Source organism: Miniopterus natalensis, chromosome 3 (assembly GCF_054644295.1).
Source record: "Miniopterus natalensis isolate mMinNat1 chromosome 3, mMinNat1.hap1, whole genome shotgun sequence".
In the NCBI taxonomy this organism is placed as follows: domain Eukaryota; kingdom Metazoa; phylum Chordata; class Mammalia; order Chiroptera; family Miniopteridae; genus Miniopterus; species Miniopterus natalensis.
In genome coordinates, this window is record NC_142083.1 from 9,779,439 (window position 1) to 9,796,546 (window position 17,108).

The 17,108-nt window shown below is 37.5% G+C and overlaps 1 protein-coding gene across 1 annotated transcript in view; it reads right to left on the reverse strand.

Moving 5' to 3' along the window:
• Positions 1–17,108, reverse strand: part of SPEF2 (sperm flagellar and cilia associated 2) — a 126,603-nt gene that overhangs the window by 67,658 nt on the left and 41,837 nt on the right. Inside the window, 4 exon segments of the mRNA XM_016224536.2 lie at positions 1,366–1,427; positions 2,965–3,040; positions 3,817–3,965; positions 5,456–5,675. Of these exon segments, the coding sequence (XP_016080022.2) occupies positions 1,366–1,427; positions 2,965–3,040; positions 3,817–3,965; positions 5,456–5,675 (507 nt within the window).

The following is a 17,108-nucleotide window of genomic DNA, read 5'->3' on the forward strand; positions in this document are numbered from 1 at the left end:
CCCTGCAAAGACGCCCCCTGCTACTCCAAATGCCCTAACCACTGCCTGTAAGGCCCTGGCTGACCTGACTCCTCTCCCTTCCCCTGCCTCTTTCTAGCTTCACCCGTACGTCTCTCCCGCCTTGGTGCCAAGCACTTTCCTGCCTCACGGTTATCATCCAGCTGTCCTTGCCGCCTGGAACGCTTCTCCAGACCCGGCAGGCTGACTGTCTCAATCTTCTTTCAGTCTGCTTACATCTCACCTTCTGAAGGAGGCCCGCCCCGTGTGAGGCAGCGGCCTTACCTTGCTCCCACGGCCTGTGTCCCTGATCCCCCTTACTCTACTCTACTCCATTTTTTCTCTTCTCCTGGCGTCATCACCACCTAATAGATCATATAATTTATTTATTTATGTGTTTGTGGTTTATAATCTGTCCTCCTCTAATAAAATGTAAACTCCATAATGTCCCAAAACTGTCTTTTTCATTCAGTGATATATCCCGAATCATTACAACAGTGTATGAAACACGGTGTGCCCTTTAAATGGAACCGAATATGGACTTCGGGGGACTTGTACTCAATAAATGTAAATATAAAAATATACTTAGCCTTCCTGATCATTTGTATTTCAAATACATAGAGCAAAAATTATAAGGCCCCCTTTATCACTTTCTCTGAACCCAAATTCCTCCCTATTGGTCACCGTATTTACAGTTTGGTATATATCCTTCCAAAACTTTTTCTCTCTTTAAACAGTTATGAAATCTAAAATATTATAAAACTGCTTTTTCATGATGAAATGCACAATAAAAGTAATCAAATGTAATAAAAATAAAGTAAATGAAATTCCACTTGATCAACTTGGCCATTCTATTTGATGACAAAAAACAAACAAACAAAAAAATGCTTCCATACACAGTAAAGCAATACTATATACAGAAGTATTAGTTTCCATTAAAATAGTGAGTGAATTGTTGTACACATTTTTTTCAGAGATTAATAAAATATTCTGTAGAGTCACCAGTAACGCTAAGGATTAACTGTGGGAAAATTCTCCAAAGGTAAAAAGAGTCTGAAAGAAAATGAAAGTCATAAATTAAATGGTAAAGAAAAACACATAAATAGAAATTTGGCATAAGTCTAAAATAAAAAACGTGTTTTTACTTTTTTACTTGGCAAAACTGAACATCAATTTCCACTGCTTTAGAGATAAAGAATATAAAGACTATCAAGTAAACTCAGATTTAGCTAATATTTTACCATCGGATTTACTTTAAACCAAAGAGGAGAAAACTGCCATTTCATGCCACTTGAAGACACTTCAAAGCGCAGGGGATTGTGACCGGTTTAGATACACTCATAGCCAAAGTGAGATTGTGATACTTACTTTAGAGAAGCTATCACATGATTTGGCTTCTTGAGCTTTCAGTGTTTTACTGGTATCCAAACCTGGCAACAGGAAAAGCCGTAAGAACAAACTCTGGTATTTACAACGAACAACAGGTGAGCGGCTGACCGTCTGTGGTTTTGGACAGGTGGCTCATTGGCTCTAGCTATGCCTGATACTCAGAGGAAGGACATAACAGAATCGCCACGGCATGGCTCTGACCCCCATTTCACAACATTAAGATCCCGGCCACTCTGCGGCTTACTCTTTCCCGCCCCCTCCCCTCGGTATGGCTCACTCATGACAACATCATGAGAAATACCTTGATACTGTTGGGGTTTTCTTTTCAGAAAATAACTCAAGTTTCTCAAGACATGTTAGAAGGTTAATTCCTTACATTTGTATTTTCCTGGATTATCTAGTTATAAGTAACAAGTCTAAAAGTAGAAAACGCTAGAAGACAGAGGGGTTTTTGGTTAAATTCAATGGGAAAATATGAAGTTTTCAGAGTATGTTTATAGTTACTATACTTTTGTGATAAAATAGGTTATACAGTACTTAGATTAAAAATCATTGAAAATATCTGGAAGAAGCACATAACTAGAATAAGGGACAGATTATCTCCTTTCGAAAGGTGGAAAATTCAAATGCATAATCCATGGACACAGATAATAGTATGGGGAAGGCCTGGGGTGGAGGTGGGTGAGAAGTAGAGGGGATCAATGGGGGAAAAAGGGGAACATCTGTAATACTTTCAACAATAAAAATAAATTTAAAAATAAAATAAAATAAAATTCAATCACAAAAAAACCCCAACAAAACAAGGTGGAAAACTCGACTGTTTTAGGGGAGTTGCATGCTCAGAGGGAACCTATACATTGCCCAACGGTGACGGTGACAGTGATGATGGCACAGGAGGATCTGAGCTTTATTCTAGAATATAAAGAAACTATTGAATATGGCAGAGCCTTCACTAGCACAAATTGAAGAAAGTACATTTAAGACTTAAAGTTGTTTTCTATCAATGGTTCTACAAAGGATCCCAAGGACTGAAACCCAGATCTCCAGGGTGGTAACTTTTCATTTGGTTTGGGAAGTTTCATTCTATTTGCCTTGCCCAAGGTTAGGAATAAGCTGAGCATTACCTAAGAAACCACTGTCAGGTGGGTTGAAGAGACCACGCCCTGCAGCCTCCCTCAACACCATGAACAAAGCAGTAGCATGCAGAGAGCCCCAATAGTACTCACGCACCCAGACCTGCATTTATGAATGAAACAATGAAGTCCTGTCTCCCTGCAAAGCCAGCAAGAAGGAAGATGGTATATCCTGGTGGTCTTCATAAACACAACAAAAATGAGCAACTACTTGAGTGTGAAAAGATTCCTTGCCATTTTTATCTCTTATCCCCAGTTGTAGACAAAGGTTAGGGACTTCTGTGTTTCTCTTGCTGTGTCACATGACCATGTAGACGACTTTGTGAAACTCCCGTCTCTCCTTTCTATCCCTGAAAGCATGTTTGTGCTCATGTACATGTGCTCTGACAGTTTGTCTGTCCCTCCAATGTAAATCATGGATGACTTGTTTTGATCTCTTACTTACTAAGTATTGTTTTATTGTCTGTTTCCGGTAAGGCTTCCTCTGAAACTACATCAGCTGAAGTTTCATTTTGCAGATCCTTTGGGGAGAAAACACACATGTGGACAGATTTTAATATTGTCATTTTCGTACCATTCTTAATTTTATTTCCATAAGTAAGGTTTCAAAAAAAAAATACTATTTTATCTAAAACATAAATGATATTAAGAGGGACTGAATAATTCCCAGAAAGAAACAAATTTTGGTGATAACTGTACTTGTGGAAACACACAGTAAAGTGGGTGGAATCTGTCTTTCAGTTGGCCTTCAGTTACTATGTAAAATACAGCAACTGCCATTTTGAAAACATAATGGAAGCTGAGAAACAGGCAGAGTTTATGGAAAACCGTATTAGAAGGAACAATCCTAGAGGTGTCAGTCATAGCTAGCCATAAGGGAATAGAGAAAAGATACGTGTGTCATCTGGCACCCTGCAGATGAGAATATGAAGGGTACCAAGCATGGAAGGCAAAGCAGCCCCATTGAGGACAACTTCCAGTTATTTTCAGAATTCATGGTTAGATGATACTTATTTTGCAACTCATGCAAATGATGTGGTTTAAATTCTCTGCTAATTTATTCAGCTGGAGAGACAGCACAAAGTAGGGTAAAGAGTACTGGATTTAGAACCTGGGATCCCAATCACAGCCTCTTGGGATCCCAATCACAGCCTCTTGGCCCACAAACCTAAGATATTTACTCTTGGGACCGCTACAGAAAAGTTCACCAATCTGTGGTCTACGAGATCTCTTAGATTCCACCTAGCTTCACATCTCATACACGAGGTGCAAGAAAAATAACTAAAATCACGCTTGCCTGGCTTTCGGTCCTATGCGGGTCCGGCAGAGACTTTTCTTCGGCTTCATTCTGAATTTCAGGGGCCTTACTGACTGTTTCATTGTCATGAAATGCCTGGATAGCTTCTTGGAGAAGAGTATCGATAGAGAGTACCCGGACAGGAAAGTCTAAAGTGCAAAGGAAACGGACATCATTGTCTCTCTATGCTGCTTTCACCCTCTCACACCCTCTTTAGGGCCCCCTAGAACTGTTTTCTGGATCAATCTGCTTTTTTATTATTGTTAATTGTTAAAATTCACAGAACATAAAATTAATCATTTTAACCATTCTACAAGACACACTTCAGAGGTATTTAGGTTATTTACTATAATGCCCAGCCATCGCCACTATCTTGTTCCAGAAAATTTGTATCAATCCAAAAGGAAACCCTGTACCCACTAAGCAGTCCCTTCCTGTCATGGTATCCCTGGCTCTGGCAACAACGAATTTGTTTTCTGTCTCTGGATCTGCCAATTCTGGATATTTCGTATCAGTAGCATCATACAATATGTGGCCTTTTGTGTCTCACTTCCTTCACTTAGTATCATGTTTTCAAGGTTCATTCGTGTTGTAGCATGTATCAGCACTTCACTCTTTTTATGGGTAAATAATATTCCATTGTATGGATGTACCATATTTGCTATCCATTCCTCAAGTGACGGACATTTGAATAAATTCCAATTTCTGTCTATTAAGAGTGCTGCTCTGAGTATTCCTATGAAAGGTTGTTCTTTTCTTTTAGGAACACCTGTTTTTAACCCTTTTGGGTATATAACCAGCAGTGGAATTGCTGAGGTCCTATGGTAATTCTTTGTTTAACTTATTGAGAAAGCACCAAACTGCTTTCCATAATGTCTGTACCATGTTACATTCCCACCAGCAACATATTCCAATGTCTCTACACCCTCCCCTACACCTGGCATTTTCCATTAAAAAAAACTTCATCTATTCTAGTGGATATGAGGTGGTATCTCATTGTAATTTTGTCAAGTTGCTTTTTAAGGAGGTCTTTTAAATGTCTCAAAATGACCTACCCTTCTCTGCCTTGAAATGGTACAAGATAGACACTGCAAATTTTGAACTTTCCAGTGAAAAGCATAATGATATCTTATCAATGAATAAAAACTAATTGAAAGAATGGAAACCTGTGATTTTGCTTCTAACTGAAAGAGCTTCTACAGAAGAAGTCAAAGGCCCATTCAAGCAAGAGTGAGAACTCAAGGAATATAAAGAATTAAAATATTTAGAATTTTAAGTGGGTTTCTATTGCATTTGTGACAAATTATTAACATCTTATTTCATCTATTGGCAAAGTAAGTAAAATCTCTGAGGAAAAGTTTAAGGCTTGTTATTTCTATTTATTCTATGCATCATCATCATATAGCCTTTCCACAGAACCAGGCTTGCCTGGGACAGTCACAGTTTGTGACTCTATACTCCTAAGTGTCTGCCTTGGAAATAAATTATTTGATCATTCTATTATAAAATTCTTGATGATAGATTTCCCTACTATATTAGCAGACCTTCATGTATGTTTTCTACAGACATAGCCATTTGCAGCTACAGTCAATGTTAATAGAATCCAATAAATACAAATATAAAAAGAAAGAAATTCTACCTTTCTGTAGAGACTCTAGAGCAGTAGTTTTTCCACTAAATGTTTTCCCCAATAAGCAGCCTTTAATAGCAAAGGAAGGTAATTCAGGTACTTTTGATTCAACTTGAGGGGGAAGAGATTTTCCAATTAGTCTGTGAGTTACATGGCCCAATATGCGATTGTTAGGGGGCGGTAAATTTTCAACCATTTCTTCTGGTAAGGCCCACTCCCCAACCATGTTCTGTGAAAATAGCAATAAAACAAACAAAACAAAAATACTCTTGAAAGTGGAATTTAAGCATATAAGAAATTTGAATATTGAAGGTAAATCCAAATTATAGCAAACAAAAGCTAATCAATACTTTAGATAATTGTATTACATAAATGAGTAATAACATGTATACTTTCATAATAGAGAGCAAAAACATGAACTCCCCACATAAAAGTAAAAAACCAACTCTAAAATCCATAACAGTTTATAAAAGTAGGCATATTGAGTTAAACAAGATAAATTATACCCCAGGTTGAGCATTAAGATACTTAAATTGATACTATCATCAGTAAGCAGATAAAAGACAGTAATAGTTTATCCGCTATCTTATGCAATTACTAAGCTATTTTAAAGTAAGAAAGATAAAAGAAAACTTTCATGCCCAATATGGTATCTATATTTAACTCCTAAGTCTGTGTTTAAACTACCAATTTTTTTCAGGTTTCTTGTTGAAATGATAAATTAGAGGGGAAGAAAAATAAACTACAGACCACATTCTCTGAGCTCTGTGTAATAAAACTAGAAATTGATTTTTAAAAGATATGAAAAATATAAATACTTAAAAACTAAAAGCATTCTTTTTGAATAATTCTTGATGAAAAAAGAAGCTAAAAGTATAAATGTCCAAAAAGAACATTAAAACAATAGATTTATTAAAGATATGGGATGGGATCAAATTGTATTTAGAGGAAAATTCATAGTTCCTTAGCATAAAATGCCTTGACTTAAAATTTAAAAAGAAGGAAAATAAATAAACTAAGCATTAAAATAGGAAAAATAATTTTAAAATAAATTTTAAAAAATAAAAAGGGACTCATAAAAATAGAAATTGATAAATTAAAGAGCAAATTATTAAGATACCTTTTATTGATATATTTCTAGAATTTGTCCATGTTAATCCTGATAATGAAATTGTTACTAGTTCTGAACAAAGGTGAAGAATAGCAAGTTTCAACTTTGTAACATGATAGGAAGAAAGTAACAGATTTTAAGGAGACAAAAATCTTTAAGAAAATATTATGTACAACTCTACGATAATAAATTTGAATTTATTACTATATGGTAAAATGATATTTTGGAAAGTAAAAATGATTAAAATTAATTTAAGTGGAACATTTGAAAGATGAAAGCCGTAAATGAAATGAATAAGTTGTCAAAGAATTACATCTAGAGGAAACTTAAAGACCATTATGAAAAATTTTCATTCCTTAATTAAACAGAAATGTGAATGTTGTTTAATCTTCCAGAAAATGGAAGAAAATAGAAAGCTTTCCAGTTCATCGGGCAAAACTAGCATAACCCCAACACCAAAAAGGTATCAAAAATAATTGACAAAAATAGCATCCAAAAAAAAAAACTGCAAGCCAACCTCACTTGGAAATATTTTGCAAGAATCATGCCTACAATATTAACAAAATCAGCATTATATTAAGAGACAATAAAGACACTAATTGACATTTATTACACACTATGTGCCATGTACTGTTGTTTTCATGAATTAGCTCACACGATCCTCACACAACTCTTACAGAAGCATTACTGTCTTTCCAACGCTGCAGAAGAAACACCTGAGTATTACAGAAGCTAAATTTCTTGTCTGCATTCACAACAAACAGTAATGGCAGGGCCCAGCCTGAAACCCAGGCAGGCAGATCCCAGAACATATGCTCTCTGCCTCTCTACTGCCTTGAAGTTGTCTCACGATGACTAAATCCGAGTTATTTCATGAACACGGGGAAAGAGAAGCATTAGAAAACCTATTACTATATCACATTAATGGGCTAAATTTTTTAAAAAGCGTATGATCATTTCAACCAAGAAGCATCTGATAAGGTCTGATGAGAAAAAAAATTTATAAAATTAAAACAAAACAAAGCAGACCCCTTAATATGCAATGAATTGAAGCTGACTTTCCCACTGCTCTCAGGACCGACATGTAGTGGTGAACAAAAATGAACGATACATTGTTCCCTTAAGCGCAGGAATGAAAAAAAGAGGCTCATCATTAGCACTGAGAGTCACATTATTCTGGAAGTTCTGAACAATGCAAATAAGAAAACAGAAGACGCTGCAATGTCTGCAGAGAAGCGGAGGCTGCTGTGGAGTGGAGTTGCTGGCGTCGGGGGGCGGCTGCGACCTGAAATGCTGCTCCTCAGAGGCGGCTGTGTGACGGCTTCTCCCCAGGCCTGCTCTGTGGGTTCTGATCAGCCCCCCTGGAAGTTTACCCTTCAGCCTGCTTCTAAAACCTGCCTCCTGACTCACTGAACTACCCAACATAGTCTGAGTAATTTTCTGCCTGCTTACTCAGCACGACTCAACCTATTGGCTGGCGATAAAAAGCTATTTGAAAAATTGAAACTGACAAGAAGTATATAAAGAGCCTATATATAGAAAGCCTCAAAGCTCTACTGAGTATTAGAAAAACGACTTGCATGAAGAGTAAGTTAAAAAGCTTCAGAATTATAAACCATTTAATTCTTCCCCAAAGTGATCTGATTGACTGTAATGACAACAAAAGTGCTAGTGTCATTTTTGTTCCCCCAAAGGGCGAGATGAAAAATGTTTACAAAATTAAAGCAGAGGAAAAAACATAATGAATAAAAATATTCATTTAAAAACTTAGAAAAGTAATAAGGGAACGTTGCCTTGCCAGATTTTAAAGCACTCTAGAATAATGCACAAAATGAGCTGCAGAAACAGAATATCCACGGCACAAAAACACAAATTCTAGAAACACAGCTCAGTATATGTAAGAACTTAGCACCTAATCAAGTTTATATTTCACATTAGCAGAGAGAGAATGGTCATCTTATAAGTGGTATTGGAATAACTGGCCATATTTTTTTAAAGTTAGATTTCCTTACAATTGTCATAAAAATAGATTCCAGGAGAATGAAAGATATAACCAAGAAATCATGAAGGCACCAAAATCTGGGTGAATATTTATGTGTTCTAGGATGGTCTTTTAAAGCATGAAAACCACACAGCAAAAGGCTGATAAATTTGATTATATATAATAAAATGGTCAATGGGTTTTTGAAGAAATGTTCAAATTCATAGTAATAAAGATATCCAAATAAAACAATGATGCATCATAATAAACAAAACAATTTTGCCTAACACAGAAAGAAAGATTAGTCTTACTTTTCATTCAATACTGGTGGAAGAGTAAATTAGTACATTGCTTTATTGTAATTTTTAAAGTGCCTAAAATTGCTATAATATCACTGTCATAATGATAAAAATAATTGAGATATACAAAACAGATAAGACAGCATTTAACTTATATTCAAATTGCTGATTGAAAAATTAGGTAAGATGGTATTTTTCTGAAGTCACATGAAGAGCTTCAAAAATTACCTTCAATGCATGTAAAACAAATTTAGTAACATGGTTAGGTGACAGTTTCATTATATAGATATTTCATCCACAATCTACCAGAAACAAAGAGTAGAAATACATGTCATTTCTGCTATATTTTAAAATTATTTGTAATCAGTACATATAATCTATTTATCAAGCTATTCAAATTTCAGAAAACCCTGTCGTATTGTTTCGGTAGTGCATAAAATTCTGAATTCCAAGACGTATCAGCTTATCAGATTTTATTAAAATCATGTAGGTATTCCCCAGATCTTATGAAGGATGGTCAGTAATATTAGCACTTCCTCTACTTCACTTGCCCCCAATGATCTTAACTTAGTCTTATTCCAAATAATTGGGGTAGCAGGACCAATGCCCATTGGAGGTAAAAAATGAGTCTCCCAACAATATATGCTCTCATGAAAATCAAAGAGGGAACAAAAAGAAAGGGCAGAGTACATTACATTTCTTTAAGAAACACCAGGTAACTTCTGCCAGTCTGAATTGCCTGTACAGCTATAAGTCAGATTTTTTTTAAGGAGAAGGGTATATATCTTTGTATTGACCATATGTCAAGACACACATATATATTTATGACATAGCACATATAAATATATATAAATGTATACATATAAATATATATACAAATATTTATAGTATATATATATGATATGCCATTTATAAATACATGCCTATGTTCTCGCATTTTCTTTTATCAGTATTCTTTTCATCTCCATCCAGTATCTGATAAAATATGCTTGCTCAGAATATAAATTGTCAAATTTGATAAATGCTATATTATAGATGGCTCGTCTGGTCTGGTGCCAGAATTTCTGATGTGACCACACAAGAGATAAGGAAACACTTTTGAAGCAAATAAACCAACAGAAAGAGAAAAAGAGTATTCATAGTAACTTTTTCTTTAAAATAGGTGGAATGTATTAGTATATAATTATATTTGACTGTTACTTCTATACAAACTATCCTTTATTTGTAAAATTTTGTTTTAGTTTAATGCCTTTGGTTTTTCTAAAAGCCCTGTGCTTAACAATTATATGCACTGTTCAAAATTAACTAAATGCTGAAAATATCTGCATAGTTATTGATTGCATTATGATTGGTTACTTGCTTCTGCTTTCATTTATTAGAATCGTCTATAGTTCTAATTAGACAAGTGATCATTTTATGTAATGCGACCAATCAGAAACTAACCAAATGAAACAACAGAAACCAGAGAAATTATGTTCTTATAAAATAATATTGGCTTCAAGGACAAGTTTATGTGGAAAGTTTCCAATGTCTAATGATTTTGTGTCCTGCAGTGATTTAATTAATTCTAAATGAAACAGTCTAGGACTTAAATCAGATGATCTGTGTTCTGCTACTTACTTGCATTGTACTCTGGATAATTCCCTCATCTTTGCAGGATAATAATATCTATCTCTTGGGGTTGTTGTAAAGATTGAATTAAATGCTTGTCTGTGTAGCCTATGTGACTGCTGACTTTAAATGCTTAATTAAGAAGTTCTTGGGCTGCTGCTGAAGGCACACAATAGTGTCACACAGGAGGCGTGACCGCAGCCACAATTCTGTCTCGTAGGAGAACCGCCTGGATCAGAAAGGCATGCCTCTCACAAGGCTGTAAGGCCCCTTCCCCTACTGAACTAGCTGTAGAATGTGGCCGAACACAATGGGACAGAATGTTGACCATAAAGAGAACTGAACGCCTGGGTTAGGAAAAGAACTGAGACCTGAGCTGTGGAGATCAGCAGGTCAAGGATCTGGTGAGACACATGTTTCAGAACCACCTTAAAAATACAGTTGAAGACCAAGAATAAAGGTTAAGAATAAGGGGTAAGTCGAGGTGAACATCTCAGGTTGGAACAAGAACGTGATGAGTGAAAAGGAGGTCAGAAGAATAGGAAAAAGAGGTAAATCCATACCAGAATGAAGATTACTAGTTTAACTTCAATGAGCTAAAGAGATTTTCTAGTTTATTAAAGAAGAACCAGAATTTTTTATTCGAATCCTATTCTACATAATTATAAAATTATACTAGAGAAAAATTATATAAAGTATATAATTTTCACTTCTTCATGTGTTGTTATGAATAGACATCTAACTATTAGTTTCAGGACTCTGATGCCTAGAGTGCTCAACACCAGGTAGGTATCACCTGGTATAAACTATTGCTTTAATAAGACATTTTGTGTGTGCAGATGTGCTTCTTGGTATTAGCACTAATTAATGTCCACTGACATGCATATATGATGAATAATTAAGATCTCTTTATTTTTATTGTGCTTGTAAAAATACCATCAGTATGTATTTTTGAGAAGGTATAAGTGCAAGACTCAAGATCTACCAATAACTCTTGTCTACCTACACACAGAGATCAAGATGTTACAACAGAGTAAACAAGCCTCTGCCCTTGGTTAAAAGTCACAACTTCTTTACTATACTATTTTTATTAACTGACCTACATTGATCTTTTCAGAAACTGAATTCTGAACTCCTGGGACCACAGTACTACCCAATTCTTCCTGTTTCCACAGATTACATGGACCTAACAATCTACTTTCCAGCCTGGATCCAATATACTCACATGGTTCTCTATATTATGTTGTAGATAACTCAAGGTTACCTACACTTTTGATTCTGGTTACTTTCAGTCTTTCATATCCTTTTGTTTCCTATAACCTGATAAGTCATTGTTCTTGGTCCCCTTGTTATTAACCATTGCTAAAAGTATCATGAGCATTTACAGAGCACCTGCTTGAGAATAATATGTTTGAATGTGCACACTTCAAGGGCACACCTAAGATCTTCCATGGGGATCAGTTCACTAGATTCCCTCCTTGGATACATTTGCCCCAGTGGTTGGATGCTGCTGCTGGTGGAGCTGCATGGTTTTCTCAACATGTTTTGTTTACTTCTCTGAACATGATCACCCCTGGAGCATGAGTACCTCATTCTCATTTAATGTCCCTTCTAAAGATCCAAGTTGGGAATAGAGCTTCCCCATCTATCCTTTTAAAGAGAGAGGAGATATAGTTCACTTTGGTGAACCTATGTTAACCAAATCTGGGCCTTGGGAAACCTTCAGTAATCATGTGAGTTCCAGTAGCACAATATTCAACAAATAAACATTGGGTGATGCCAATGATATTTAATAGTGACGTTTGAATGTGGCTTTTGTAGAGTGGTGATACTGGTCTGAAAGCACACACAGCCCTGTGTTTGTCTTCATCAACGACTAGGCTTTACCAACATCTACATGGCCTGAAGTACCCCAGATATTCAGTCTGGCAGGCTCTAAGTGTCTTACAATTCAATTACTGATGCATTCAGAAACCCAGTACAATGTCTTTTTCCCTAAGAGAAAGAACTCCTTAGATGTTACAACACTTCCACTGTATTTGACACCTGCGAGTTTCCTTGAAATGCCATCTTTTTACCTATAGAGAATAAAACCCAATAACAGACAGGTTATCTCAATACAGTGGCCAAAAACTTAGGGTGGAAGCTTCTAATAAACTGACTTCAAGAAACACTACGTGTAGTAGCTCCACAAAATGAGGCTATGTCCCTTTTAGAGTACAGCGGCTGATACAGCACAGCTCCACTCTGCCAAGGCATTCAAGCTGCATTAATTCTGCATCTACCATGGCTGGTTTTCCTTGCACACTACTCTGGAGAAAGCGAGGAAAAGAAGACAGTCTGCGATATCTGAAATACAACTAAGGCTTGTAGCTGCAGCCTCAGGGGTTGTTGTAGCCATTACCAATCCTCAAATTCCAAAGGACATTATATTTATGTTCATCATGATGGACTTTTCTTTAGCTCAGGGCTTCCTTCCAGGTCAACCACTTCACCAAATATCTCCATTTTTATTGTTCTGAACCCCTGTAAGCACTTCTCGACCTGCCCAGCCTCTCCTGAAGCATAATTACCCCTGGTACTGCATCTTCTAAGACAATGGCTTTCAAACATTTTCACATGGGCCCTCCATCAGAAATACATTTTACATTGTTACCAGTTTTTGTGGACAAGTATATGTAAAACAGAAAAAAATGTTTTATGAAATACCTGTCTTTACTTACTGGTAAAGTGCTTTATTTTGTATTGTATAACATTGCATCCTATTGATTATGTTGTGTTTCCATTTAAAAAAAAATGATTATGACCTATAAATTAATTTCATGATCTAGTCTCAATCCACTGTTTGATAAACAAAAAAACAAAGGATGTTTCACTGGACAAGATACCAGGAACCCTCAGTTCTGACTTCATATGTCTAAGTACCACCTTGGATTTATCTCTTAGATGTCTACAAATAGGAAGAGTAAACTCTTAATTTTATACTAACACTAACTCAAACCAGAGAGTTACTGAGTAGAAACTTATCAAGGTATATATTTAAAATAATAACATAATTCTAGGAGCAATTTCTCATAATTGGTAATAATTTAAAGATCCAGTTTACTCACCATTTTAGATCTTGTGTAATTGCTTTTAGATCTTAGTTATGGGTTCCTTACTTATATAGTACCTTCAAAAATAATTTTTTGTACAATTACTGTTTTACTGTTTTTTAATGTTTTTCATAATGTAAATCACTAAAAACTCATTATATAGCATTAAGTATGATTATTCAAAATGCAATAAAACTTCAGGCCTATTAAAAACTCATTAAATAGCATTAAGGATGATTATTCAAAATGCAATAAAACTTTAGGCCTATTAGACCGACTAATAGTTAATTATAGCTAATTTGTATACAAAACAAAAGCTTTAATGACTGGGAAATGAGGTAATTTGTTAACTCAAACCCAAACACCTTGGGCAGAAAATGATGTCTTAACAAGGCACAATCCATTAGTTCATTTAAAATATTCAGTGATTTTCAACCTTTTTCATCTCATGGAACACAATAAAATAAAACACAAAATTATTAATAATAAACTAATTACTAAATTTCAATGGCACACCAAAAACTATATTATGTTTTTTACTGATCTAACAAAAAAAAAATAGGCATAATTTTGACTCATTCACACTGGATGGCTATTGTGTTGGCTGCTGTCATTTTTTATTTGACAACCTCAGGGAAAAGAGGTCAGTGCCCCTGACTAAATCATCAGCTTTCCATGTTTTAAAAATTCTTGTGGTGCATCAGTTGAAAATCACTGGTGTAATTCATTGGACAGCTATGTATCTCTCCTGAAAGTTTTTTAGTTATACCCAAGGTTGTGTGAATGGGTATGTATGTAGGAGGTGCTCTATGGAAAGCTGTTTTGTGAACTAATTAATTTCATATTCCTCACTGGAGATTTGCCTTGGGTCTCTGAAACTAGGCGGACACAACCATGTACCACATGACAGGCAGATAAAAATAAGGGGCAGGCATTCCAGCTCGGTCTGTGGTCACTGCCTGGGGCCTCCTCACTGTGCTCCCAAGCCTTTAACCTGAGTTCTGTTCTGTCCCAGTTCTGCCGAAGCGTCCCACCTGCCAGCTTCATTTTCATAGTCTAGTCTGGTTCTCACCAATCTCAACATGGAAAGGCCAGTGGCTACATTCCAATTACTGTGCTTGGGAATTTGGAACTCGGGAAAAAAGCCATACTCCATGATGAAGTACGAAGGGAAAACTTTGTCGCTTTCAGAGCCTCTGTTCTTTGCCTTTCCTTCCCAGGCTTTTTGTCCTCCGGCCACTCAAAACCCCAAAGGAATTTGGAGGAACTGCCTAAATTTGTAACTCAGACTTCAACATTCCTGGCAACTACCCATGGTTCTCAGGAGAGGCAGAAAGGGCGGCGGGTACCTTGCTGACGGGAAGCCAGCGCATGTAGCCTGGCAGCCCTGTGCGTTTTCCTGGCCACCGAATGGGACCTGTGTGCCTGGCCACGTGCCAATGGGAAGGGTGGCAGTGCCCTGTACCGCCTTTACCAGGGAGGAAGGGACGCGAAGGCAGTTAGTTGACGGGCAACTAAATTCTGACTTCTCACCCAGGCGTTGTCACGGCGTGGACTCTGTGTTGGGGCCTCGTTTAAAGGTCTCAGGACAATTTGAAAAGATGAGCTGACCCTGCTGAGTGAGCTTGACAACCTTTCTAAGTCACTTGACCTCCGGTCATGTCACAGCAAGGTTGGCTGCCTGGCCACACCTTCCTACCAGCCTGGCCTTTAGATTCCAGGGGAGCTCAGGGCATGGGGCTGTACTCCTCTCGCTGATGCTGGCCGGGCAGGAGCGCCTCCCGACAGGAGGTATGTCTCCATGCACCTCTGCTGGAGTGCTCAGCTGGGACCCCTTATCCACTGCCAGGGAGTGCAAACCTAGCCCATGGTAAGCAGGGAAAGGCAGAGGTTAACTCTACTTCACCTGCGATGCTGAACAGAAGACTGCTCTGGCTAGAAGCAGAATTGTGAATAGCCAATGCCTATCAGCTGATCCCTTGATTAGTTCTGGCTCATTAGGGAATTTGTAGACCTGGTCCTAATCTTAACAATGGCTTTCACTCAGAATCTGATCACTGCTGTCCCAACAGTAGCTTTCCCCAACCTGCCCTGATATAATGCTATGGAAATAGATATGTTTAACTTATCCTATCACAAAAGAAGACCCAGGCAACAGACTCCATCTACCTTGAGTTTATTTTTGGAGGGAAATTCAAATTGGCCGTGATCAATCAGCATGTGATGAAGATCACCGTCAAAGCTGAGAGGCCTTCACTGGAGAGAGCCTGGCACCTCACTATGCAACCCAACAACTCTAGCTTCTAACAAGTCCAGAAGTTCAGAAAGCTCAGTCCTTGGGAGAAGGGGCAGGTTTCTTCTTTCAAAAGGTTGAGCTACCATTTACTTGTATATCAGGCAGACAGAACAGCTGGGCTGATACTTTGTCTTGCAGGTATGATTACCAGGAGCAACTGAAACTCAGCCACTTGGAGAGCTCCTCTGTCCTGAAAACTTATATTTCTGTGCTGCTGAAATTCAGTGACAAATCAGCTGCAAACAATGGGCAGGGGCTTCTGCTTAGCACTTTGATTCCAGATGTGCTCAGTGACTCTGGAGAAGATCCGTGGTGGAGCAGCTTATTTACCGCAAAAGGACAGGTCCATACTCCTGGTTCCATTCTCTGCCCTGGTAAGCTACCATGGCTTTCCAGGCCATTGAACCCAGCATATTGGGAATTACAGCAGCTGTGCAGCTAGTCCAATGCTTTTACAGCACAACTGCCTGGGTGTGAAACAAATTAAGACTCTAAGGCTACCGCATTTCTCCTGACCCCCAAATGCCTTTGGGACACCATCACACTGGATGTTATATCAGATCTCTCCTTGTGAAAAGGCCACCAAACCGGAGGTGGTAGCCCTTTTTATTAGAATAGTAAACTTCATTCCTTAGTTGCTCAAACTATGCTCTATTCATCAGGGAGGTAGTGGTCTCCCTCAAGATCACTTCTAGACCCATTTCTATGGTTTTGATTCTCAAAAAAAATTTTCCAGAAGCTTCTACACCTGAATTCACCTATCTCCTGCCATTGTTCAGCAAGGAACAGAGAGACAGACTAGGTTGGAATTTCTCTGATGTCACAAAGCATGTAGACACTATGACTTGGTCTCCCTATCTTGTCATTGCAAAATTCACACAAAATATTTCCACAGAGAATACCTTCTCTCATAGTAATGACCGACCACTGCTACTTTTTTCTTGGTTTCACTGCTAAGGTTGATGCCTCAAAGAGAAATAGGCCACCCCATAAAAGCTTAAAGGTAACACTGACCAATTTATCAAAGACAACTCTAGGTCCAGTGTACCAAAGTATATGGCTGACAGGCCTGGGAAACTGGACAGGAGCAGAGGGGTGGGAGGGTCTTCCATGTGGGAGAATTCCTGGTTCTGAGCCTAACACATCTGCCCCATAGCAAAATTCAAAAACTTTCTTGGATCCATTCAAGTTTCTTGAGATTTCTTGGGCCCCATGACCAAAGTTCCCCTTCTAGTCCCTCTACTCCATAGACATAAGACCTCTGCCAAA